This window comes from Sesamum indicum, linkage group LG9 (assembly GCF_000512975.1).
Source record: "Sesamum indicum cultivar Zhongzhi No. 13 linkage group LG9, S_indicum_v1.0, whole genome shotgun sequence".
Taxonomy (NCBI): domain Eukaryota; kingdom Viridiplantae; phylum Streptophyta; class Magnoliopsida; order Lamiales; family Pedaliaceae; genus Sesamum; species Sesamum indicum.
The window spans coordinates 1,069,478-1,081,073 of record NC_026153.1 but is presented as its reverse complement, the minus strand read 5'-3'; the positions used below and the strand labels follow the sequence as shown (position 1 = coordinate 1,081,073).

General features: G+C 35.7%; 1 protein-coding gene and 1 pseudogene across 1 annotated transcript in view; both read right to left on the bottom strand.

Moving 5' to 3' along the window:
• LOC105170085 (protein STRICTOSIDINE SYNTHASE-LIKE 3) overlaps positions 1-4,148 on the bottom strand; it is a gene marked incomplete in the record, with an annotated part of 4,319 nt that extends 171 nt beyond the window's left edge. Inside the window, 4 exon segments of the mRNA XM_011090690.2 lie at positions 1-436; positions 2,051-2,218; positions 2,420-2,695; positions 3,480-4,148. Of these exon segments, the coding sequence (XP_011088992.1) occupies positions 34-436; positions 2,051-2,218; positions 2,420-2,695; positions 3,480-3,808 (1,176 nt within the window).
• Positions 5,329-9,437, bottom strand: LOC105170084 (annotated as a pseudogene).

The window sequence follows — 11,596 nt, the reverse complement described above, 5'->3', positions numbered from 1 at the left end:
ATGTGGGTATCATCTGCTCTTCGTCTCAGTTTCTCAGTCTAACTGATAAACTGCAACAAATGGCATCAACACACTTCCCATCCAAAGTTTCCCGTCTTTCTCCTCCACTTCACTTACTGCTTTAACTACTTTTCCTTGTCTGTCCTCTAAAATCTGTAAAAGCTTACCTTCTGGGCTATATTTCAAAACTACTGCATGGACACGGCCTCCAATTTGCATCAGATAATGGATCTTTGCAGGAATCGGAAGCTTCAGCCATAATTTCCGGACTTTTGGGTACAGAGCTAAAATGTATGCATATACCGTTCGTCGACAATGGATTGCTACCCAGAACTCACCCTTTTCGTTTGTGCGTACATTGTCAGGGAATCCAGGGAGCACAGCCATAATCTCAGATGTCCCGGCCTTTTCACCCTTCAACCAGTACTTACGCAACCTAAACGGTTCAGGGACGGAGTACATTAGAAACTTTACAAAGAAACATGTGAAAGATGAGTTATTAACACTATGTTTGGTTTCATGTTTTGGCATTTTCTGAAACAAGATAAAGCACACTCAATATTTGTTTTTGTGTTTTTTACACCTTATCTGTGTGTTTTTTTGTTTTTCAACTTTTTATATATAATATATATATATACACTTTTATATATATAATATAAAAGAATATGATTTGATAATGAATAATATTTTTTGTCTCCTACAAAATGCAACATTAAACATACAATATTTATATATAAAAAAATATGATTTGACAATGAACAATGATTTTTGTTTTCCAGATCCCAACATCTAACCTACACCATTTATTTATCAATATTGTTCTCTCTCTATCTCCAAACACCAAAACAAACCCTCAAAACACAAATCCAAACATTGTTCCTTAGCTTCCTATATTTTTTTATCACCGCATCTTCTATCAGTATAGGACAAAGCTCGTTTCTTTTCAGCTCTTTTCACGCTTGCGCTAGAACAATTGACCAAAGATATAAGTTCAATATTGATGGTTTATTCCAATTCATTATTCATTAGGAGTAAGGGTGATCACGGTGCGATTTCGGTTTTTTCAAACAAATCGAATTGTCATGGTTGTTTTATAAAATAATTTTTTAAATTGCCACTATTAAAACCAAAATCAGAGGTTCGGTTTTGTGTAGTTGCGGGCGGTTTGGGGTTTTAATATTTATAACAAAAATAATACATTGAGACTAACAAAAATTAAAAAATGAAATAAGTGTTTGTATGTAGCAAGCAAGAAAAACCAACATTATGCACCATAGATTAAAAACCAACACTCTCCACAACTTTTAAGTAGATTAAAATATAAGATCATATATATTGATCCAACAAGGAAGCACTTAATCCAATAAAGGTCGATGATCGATTTTATAGAGAACAGAGATAAAAGGCAAAAAGACAGACAAAGAAAGCGGTAAGAGAGAAAAGAGAAAAGGGGGGAGAAAAGAATATAGGGGAGAAAAATGAATGCAAAATTAAGACAATCATCGAATGGGCTTAAAGAATTAAATTTTTTTTTTTCTTTTTGTATAAAATCCAAATATAAATTTTACAAAATGTACTTTGTAATGTGGATCTTTGCTAACATAGTTGTGGGATTATATAATTCGAATATGAAATTTTTTTAAAATTTTAATTATTTTATCAAATTATTACATATATAATTTAAAAAACTAATTATATATTTAGCGGCTTTTTAAAGTTCTAAATCAAAACCAAATCAATAATGCAGTGCGGATTTTACTCTAAATTTAGAATTGCGATTTTGAAAAATAAATCATAAAAAACGGTTCAATTAGATTTGATTCGGACGGTTTTGGCCAGTTTCAGATTTTTTTTTCACACCCCTAAACAGGACCACTACTAACAATTGATCGTATTTCCTGGGCTGAGAGTTAATTGTAGAGGGGGAGAGGATTTTCCTTTGTACCACATTATTGACACACAGTGAACTAGCATGAAGGAATTACCAAACATTGGGTCCTTCAAATAGCAATCAATAAATCAAATAAATTTAGGATGAAAAATGGCATACCTGCCAATTGAACCCTCGCAGAACACAAAGAATGAACCATCCTTACTCAGGGAAAGACCATTTGGAAATTGAAGATTTCGAAAGAGAACTGTTGTTTCTTTTGTGTTTGGATTATATTTCAGCACCCTTCCACTATCTTCCCCAGAGAAAATTAGCTGGAGAAAATTCCTGAAACAAGTATGTGAGAACTTACAGATGTTGATATGCAAAAGTTTCGGGCATTATCCACTTCAGACTTCAAGTATGACATTTTTTTCTTAAAATCTCTCTTGAAAATCTCAACAGAAAAGGTCGAAGGTTATATATCTGTCCTTGCTATTCATCCCACAGAACGCTAACTGGAGTTAGAAATCAGCATTAATTATCTACCTTCTTTTGTACTTGGTGCTGCTATCGGTGAAATAAACATTCCCCTCGTTATCAATGTCTAAGTCATTCGTAAATCCCAGAGGAACTCCTTCAGCCTCAGTGGTCAGTGATGTTGCCAAACCACCTTCAGGCCCAACTTTCATCAAGCCGAAATATGCATCTGCTATGTATAATTCACCTGTTCGTTTGTCAAATCTTAGCCCCAGTGGCCGCCCACAGATGTGCTCATTCTTCAAGTAGCTCATGGGTGATGGTTGTGGATCACATAGGCCTGACCTGAAACAACCTCACCAATATGCGTGAGAAAAAAACCAGAAATAGCATCTCTTTCCATTTTCTTTCTCAAAACATGATCGGCATACACGTGCAATTTGATTACGGCTCATTCCCTAAACTTGTGAAAGGGTGCTTGAAAATTTTTCGAAGCAAAAGTAAAAACACAAAGCCATCATGCAATGAGCACAGAGAGAAGAATCTACAAGAACCTTTTCAGAAACCAAAGAAAAGTCATAAAGCAAATGACCAGAATCATGTAGAGAGTAGTTTGAACCAACCAATACATAGACATTTGAATTGCACAAACACCAAACGCCACGATGTCGGATCAATCAGCGAAAAACCATACAGCACTCCCCCAGGGCAGGCATTTGGTTTGCAGGGATGATAAAAAAGACTAATATAAGACATACGAAATTTATAATTTCTTGTTGAATGACATTCATCGGGCATACTAGATGCTAGGAGCTATCTCCCTTAGCAAAAGGTTCCCAGAGATAATGGCAAAAAAGTTCGGTTACTGTCAACAAAGCGGACGAGGGAGAAGCATGTGAGATCCATTGAAACAATGAAGTAGCCCGACATGTCTAAATCACAGACAAAAACATAAGCAAAACATTCTGCAACCCAAAATCGGGACAAATAATTAATGAAACAGATTTCAATTACAATTAAACCTTAATTGAGACATTTGACACCGAACACATTTTAGCTCTTTTTCACATCACCACCAACGAAGAGGCAACACATATACACACACCAAAAAAGTTCCTTCTATACTCACCGATTAGCCGAAGTGTAAGCGAAGTCGGTCCACTTCTCGCCGTTCCAGAAGATAATCCTCCCATCAGCAACCCCAGTATACGGGCCGCGGCCCGCTGGGTCGAAGGCCATGCTCTCGGGCCCTTGCACTTGGTTCAAGAACTTGATTTCCGATTTCTGGAGCAAGTTCTCCGGGTCCTTCTCAACTGGGATAGCAGACCATGGAGGCACCTCGACCTTAACCGCCTCAAAGTCGGGAAATTCGGACATCGCAGAGTGATTGAACGGGTCGACGGCGCAGTACACAGCCAACAGCAGGCACACACCAGCGAATACTCCGGCAGGCGTCATCTCCGGCAAATACAAAGATTCTTGGGCGTTATGGGGTTTCTTGTCAGGATTAGGATTGAATATGCATGATGGGTTTTTGTGGGGGACGCTCAGAAACGTTTACTACCTAACTCACACTGCCACAAATTTAATTTTGGGGGGCCACTGTAAGCCAACTACTCGCTGCCTACTCCCAACCTGTACAGTAAACGGTAGTTTCCCGGTCCTGTGTGTGTGTGTGAGAGAGAGAGAGAGAGAGAGAGAGAGAGGAAGGATGATCAAATGTGGTGTTGTGTGTAACAGTGTGTTGTGGGCTTATTCCGCCATTAATCTACCGATGAATTTCGGTGAGGTCTTTTATTTTATTTTGTTTAATGAATTTGGTAAGATCTTAAATTTAGAAATTAATACCTAAAAAAGCCTTTTAATATGGCAATGGTGCGGCTATGATTTAAAGTGAAAAATGATGAATACTTACAATTTTATCCTTCTGGTCCTTATATTCAACTAACCAAAACACTCTTAATATAATTTTGAAACTTATAAGAGTAAATATAATACATGCAGATAATATTTATTATTATGAAATTAAAGCAATTAGATGGTAAAAATAATCATTTTATTTAGTATAACAAATTAATTCATCCCAAATTATAAACATTAGAAATAGATACAAGAGTAAAATTATCTTTTAATAGATTTTTTTTTTCATTTTTGCGTAAAGGCTATGATAAAAAATTTACCAATCCCATTTAAGTTCACAAATAAAACATTTTTCAAAAAAGACACAGGTGTAATTTCCAAGATTCAAAGGAGTAAAATATAATCATATTATATCCAAGGGGTCCAAGTATAATTAACCATAATTACTGGACAAAATCTTAAAAACCTAGTTTACATGCATCGAAGTTTAAAACCAATATGAATAGACATAGGCAGTTCAAGAACAAAAGGATGTCAAAATATGTCTCCCACTCCACCCGGAAACGTCGTTGTCCTAAACCATGGGCATGGCTAAGCAACCTGACAAAGAAGTGGGAGAAAACACCAAGAACTGAACTGTAACACTCAGACAAACTTACTAGCTATAAGTAGTAACAGATTTTGTCTTAGAAACAAAGATACAAATAAAAACATCCAAGTAAATACAACGTTGAAGGCGATATTCTCAAAGTAAATACAACTTATAACATATTGTAAAGAATGAATTCATAAGCTTACCAAAAGGTCTCTTTGTTATCAATCTCAATAACAGGTATGTCTACTGCTGTGAGAAATGAGAAATGAAACAGAAAACTCGGTGGCTTCTAAGAGGTGTTATTTGTATAAGAGAGCAGCAGAGCACTTTGTCCAGTACAGTAGAAAACGACATGCTTAATGCCATAGAAACGTGAAGATCAGTTCTCTTCTTTCCTTCTCTGTTTTGCTCTTCTTATTCCATACTTCTAATTGCACCAAAAGAAAATCACTTCTTCAGAAATTTCGTTTCCGCATGCAATCTGACTCAATCTCCACAACATGTCATTAAGTAAGCTTCTTTGTGCTTTCTGGAATTCATGCGCTCCAAGAATCCACTGATACTCTACTGCTGATCTATAAAGAATCTGGATACACAATAATTGGACTTCGGACTCTGTGGACACCATCAAAAACCATTCTCATTCAGCTGACACCATTTTCCAGTCATTAATCTTCCCAGTAATAATCACTTGAAAGGATTTCCTTTCATTTAATGCTCACCGAGATTTGTAGTCTGGACTTTTGCAGGCTGTCGCCTTGTATGTTGAGTTTCCTAGTCCTACATTTGTAACTGTTCTTGTGAATTTTACCAAAAATGTTGCAATTGTGCTACCATTAGTTGTATGATACATTTGGTCATCGAAGGGTAATTGAGATCTTTACACGCCTTTTGCCTCCTGTTGGACAAGTGATATTTACTCCAAGAATCTTCCTCAGCTTTACATTATCATATCCCAAATTGCAGAGCATATCCACGTAATCCTCTGTGAACATCTCGTAGTCAAGGCATGGATCCACAACTTTTACTGGATGAATTTGGCCAGCTCCATATGAAATTCTGCTGGTGAATCTTTTGTCGGAACCATTCTCCAGGGTGTGTATACAAGGCTTGGATCCACAGCTTTTACTGGATCAATATGGCTGGTCCATACGAAAATTCTGCTAGTGAATCTTTTGTCGGAACCATTCTCCAGGCTGTAAAACACAAGTTACGTAGTAACTACAATGAATCAAAAACAATAAAAAATACCGGACTTAATAAATTTTACCGGTTGTCATGAGGGCTGATTTGATTACAGAAGGTGACCAATTGGGATGAAATGATTTCGAATAAGCAGCTGCCCCGGCTACATGAGGGCAAGGCATTGAGGTTCCAGATAGTATGCTATGTCTGACAGATCTCTTGTCTGAAGAGAAGTATGAAGGTGAAGCTACAGGTGAAATATAGCCAATATTTCAAGTCCAGATGCTGTTACATCTGGCTGTATATAGAGTAGTGTCAAAATTATTATTTTCAAATGAAAGAAGAAAGAAATGCAAGCTGCAATATGTACCTTCAAAATATCTGGAATAATGGCATTCGGCCCTTTTGAAGAGATGACCGCAACCAGAAAGGCATCGACATTTTTTACAGATTCACTGGTCAGGATATCAACTTTGGGAGTTCTGCAGTAAAGTTTGATTTGGTAAAGTATTTTCAGTAACTTAATTCAGGTAGATTTATATTAAAGGTCAAAACAAAAATATCAATGTTACATTCGGTGTAGCAGCTCTAGAGATTTTTGAAGCTGTGCTGGTGGCTGGAAGAGGAAGGATAAATGAAACATTAACTGTAAGTTGTCTCGGTTGAGGAAATGCTTCGAGGCATGCAACTGTACCCACTGCTCCAACACCAAGGGCTTCGTCCAAGCCCCAATAGTTGTTACAGAGTAGAATCTTTCCCTTCACTAGACTGGGCTCCAAACAGCTGAGAAGACATTGCCTGAAATTCAACAACTTGTCTATTGCGGTATATTTATCTATCTATATGGGATGGGAAAGTGATTCAAAGCTGAATTTACCTAGCAAGAACCTCACTGCAGTTTCTCGTGACATCTTTTCCACATACTACGAAAAAATAGTCCCTGCCAAACTGAAGGAGTTAATCGCCTTGCCCCGTAATATACACTTTATCAGTCAGAATACGACAGAACAATATATAACCAAGTCCTATTCTAAGATGTGCATAGTGAATACAGTTCCATTCTCAATAGCAATTTTGGTGACAATCCCTCAGTCAGTACTGCTTGCAGCTACTGTGAAGGTCCAAGGAACAAACTTCCCACTTTTTTCTTGTCTCCAGTGTTCCCCACGAATTGCGACACTGAAACACCCTTTTCTAGTGCATGAAAGGAGCCAGTTGCAATGGAATCATTTATAAATTCTACCGGTGTCTCTGGTTCCAGGGAGAGCGACAGGATATCAACTCCATCCGCTATAGCATCATCAAACGCAGCTAGAATATCTGCTTCTCAGCATCCTATTCCATGGTAACTTACCTTGTATGCTGCAACTCTTGCCGAGAAGACCTCTCCTCTGGACGTTCCTTTAGCAATCCCATAGAAATTAGCATCTTTCACATAGTTTCCTGCTGCTGTGGATGCTGTGTGAGTTCCATGGCCTTCTCTATCTCTAGCAGAATGAGCGCCTAGCTGATGCAAGTCATAGTAACGAACCCCAATTAATTTGCTGGAAAGCAAAGAATGCACAGTTATGGTTATGTACATGTGCCAACTTGTACTATTTTTTAGCATCTGGCAAAAGAAGAAAGTTTATACTTGTGGCAAGTGAAATTCTTTCACCCTCACAAAATCCTTTCCATTTCTTGGGAGGAGGGCCAAAGCCTTTATCGTTGAAACTTTCTGACTCAGGCAAAATTCCAGTGTCAAGGACACCAATAATTATGTCACTCTCGACAGTGAGATTGCGGTGGACATTTGCAGGAAATCCTAAGATCTTGTTGTTTGAGGTTGAAAGGTTCTGCTTGAGAAAATAGATCACCTGATTGACATCCGAGAATTAGATGACTTCCACATAGCTAAACATGCACAAGAACATTAGCTTAAATATTTGAGACTCTAAGCAACAAGAAAACGTAAAATTTGCATAAATATCAGAGCAGATGGAACTGTACTGGCCAACTTTTCTTTCTCTTGAGCTGTAAGGTAGGCTGCAGTTCCATTGAAACTCCTTGTACAGCTTCTTGTGGATTGCTTCCCAAACCTATCAGAAAGAGATATATATATGTAATACTGGATTCCTGTTCTCTGTGATGTAGGTGTGTGTATGTGTGAAGCTATGAAGCGCTTCACATATTACCTGCTGTCAACAACTTGTTGAAGCATGTAAGAATGGTGTAATGAAGGTGATTGATCAGTTTTAGCAAGACCTCCCAAGTACACTATGTAAAACTACTTTCTGAATACAATCAGCGAGCTTCGCAGGTTACAAGATATATGGTGTATCAATCAAATGTCACATACATATCACGAAAAGTTCTTGGAATGAAGATGTTAAGAAAGTAACCAAAAGAAAATATAGTTAGTTCAACAAAATAAAACAGAGAAACTTAATTAGAAAAAGGAGACAAACATCAAAGACCCTTCTCAAACAAGGGGCCAAAAGAAAATAAAATATAAAGATACAAAAATTTTCAATGCTAAGAAATAAAACCAAATATTCAACTTCAAAGCCATGATTCGGTAGGGGGGGGTGATGAAGAAGAAAGAGTGAGCAACGAAATAACAGAAATTCAGAGTGAAAACTTTGAATCCAAGCATCGCATTGGTACTAAATATCCAAACCTTATCATTGAGATCTTTTGCATCACCATTCGTACTTGGATTGCTAAAAGTTCAAAAAGTTAATCAAACACTGAAAAGCGAAAGGAGAAAGATGCAAGATCTTCATCTTGTCAAAGTGATGCTAAAATTATATGTGCAGATACTCATACGTGGACTAATATGAAACGATAGTGATGGAAAAAGCTGCAGATCTGACTGCAACTCCTTATCTGGATCAATCAGCACGTCCTCTGAAAGAAACCACAGAGGCATCAAGTGAACAAACTTTGATCACTGCATCTATTTCAGTCATTCAACACTATAGCGGTAAAAGGCTGAGATCCAAAAAACTGATGATAGCCGAATTAGAGAATGCAGTTAGGTGTATAACAATACAGTCCTCATAGAATGAAATACAATTCCTCATTAAAAAACCAAAAAGCCTCATGAGCGCAGACATAGAAAGATTGCAGTGTCTCAGTTACTGGATTGTGGATTGTATTACTACATCACTGATACAAACCTCAAGTAGAAAGTGAAAAACATGCAAATCAGCAGAAGCAACTTACAGCAAAAAATCACCATGTAACTAAGATTGATTTCGATGTAGAAATAGGTCACAAGGACAAGAAGCCATCACATTAATTGAAGCAGAAACGCAGTTCCATTACTACATCTTGATGCAAAAGAAATCAGTCAACAAACTTTTCCTCGCTACAGTCGAAAAATATATCCTGCTCCTCTGTATCTGATGAGATTTCTTCTTCGTTCTCAACATTCTTCCGCTACTTTGTCGTTCCTCTCAATATTTGCTTGAATTATTTTTCTTAATCATAATTTAATTAATTAGTCTCCGTGTCATACTATATCTTACGAAATAAAAATTAAGTATTTAAAATATAAAGATGATTAACTAATAAAACTCTAATATCTAAACTTAAAGTATAATCAACTACAAAAATATTATGAGATATAATATTAATAAATTTCTAATATTATGCAACTCTAAGACTACATTTCCATGGAATAAATTGAATTTGAGAAAAGTAATTAAACATATTATTTTAAATAATTCAATGTTAAATGAATTTAAAATTTATCAATATTTCACAAAACATAGTTCAAATTGAGAATCGAAAGAATCGAATTTTTTTGTAATATGAATAATCCAAACAATGCCAAATGATTTGTTAGTGGGGATTTCAAATTCATCAATCCAAACACAACGTAAAATAATATCCACGAATCTTTTGGAAAAAATATATTAATTCGTTCATCAACCTAAAGTCATACAATAATAAAAAGCGTAAATTATAATGAGCTCCCATGAGGTTCGACATAATTATAAACATCTTTTCATTATTTGAAAATTTACAAATACCATGTGATGTTTGATAAAAACATCCTAAAGAAACAAACATCCCAAAAAAACATAATTTAATGTGTGTAATGATGTTAAAATAACGTGGAGTCACATTTTTTCAAAAAAAAAATAATTAAAGTTAACTTTCATAATTTTCTAAGTGTAATTGTCATACTTAAAAATTGACAAAACAATTTCATTAATTGCCATTTATAAATATAGATAATTTTTTTTAATATTAGTATAGATATGTGAAAATTTTAAATTACATGACAAAATTATTAAAAATAAATTTATACAAAATTAAAATTGTCACCATCGTTACTTACATGACTAACATCGCAATTTTTCCCTTACCATCCAACACATTAATATCATTGCATTCAAATTACTACCTCTTGGTTTAAGTGAATAGTAAATTTAAATTTTTTTAAAATAGAAAGATAAGAGTATGCTTTTGAATAAATGCTGATGTTCATAAATTACTTATATATGAATGGAATACGTACCATGCAGTCATTTAATAGTGTCATTCACCCCTTCTGATTCTCATTACAAAATTACCATTATTTTTTTTTTAAAAAAAAAGAACGGGACTATTATTGGATATAGAAGCACATTTGTAAATTTGAAGTTATGAAATTTTAATTTAAAAACTGATAATCAAACTATTAATTTATTATATTTATATAGTGTAGCACCCCCTACTCGCTACATCTAATTATCACTATTTCATCCTTTCTTTAATCAGAACTCATTCTATAAGTAATTCTCTTTCAACCAGTAAAATAAATTCTAATTTATCAATATAATATTATATATCACAAAAGGTATTAGATACCACCAAAAGTTCATATTTACCCTCACTACATGTTCTCGTGTTCATAACCTCAAGAAAATCATACCACAACTTTAAACATAAATCCCGATAAAAGACCAGAATATTTACAACCCAACAATCAAAAACTTTGGCTTCAGAAGTCACGGCTGACCCACCTAATAAAGACAACGGCACCGCTCAAAGTCAATGTGGCTAGTCAGTGTGACCTATCTCCTGAAAAGTACGTGGCAAGGAATGAGCTGCCTACTCAATAAGTATAGCTGATCAGTTTATATATATACACAGGCAACAATTTCAGGTACATGCAGTCACATCGACTAACAGTCATTATCAATAGCAACAACAAATATAAGCAGTAATACCTATTCACAAATATAAATCAAGCTATGACACAGTATTCAACATCATCGTTTATTAGTTAAGGGCCCCACTTACTCTAATTGGTATACATCAGTCAATGATTTCGCCGGCCATCATCATATCATATACAGCACAGGATACCCGTTGTGTGATATCCCCACACTCTTTTACTTCAGCTGTGTAGCAATATAGCACAGGACATCACAACAAACATGGTACCCCCACACCACCCCAGTGTGTAGCTAACAAGCACAGGATATTCCCTGCTGCCCCGGAATACCCCGGTACCCTACGCGCCATGGTACCTAGCTTAATTCACATATTTTTCATATCTCAATATCAATCACATTTTCATAAACCATTGACTGTGGTTCCAACTAGGTAAGCATCATCTTTTATTTCAA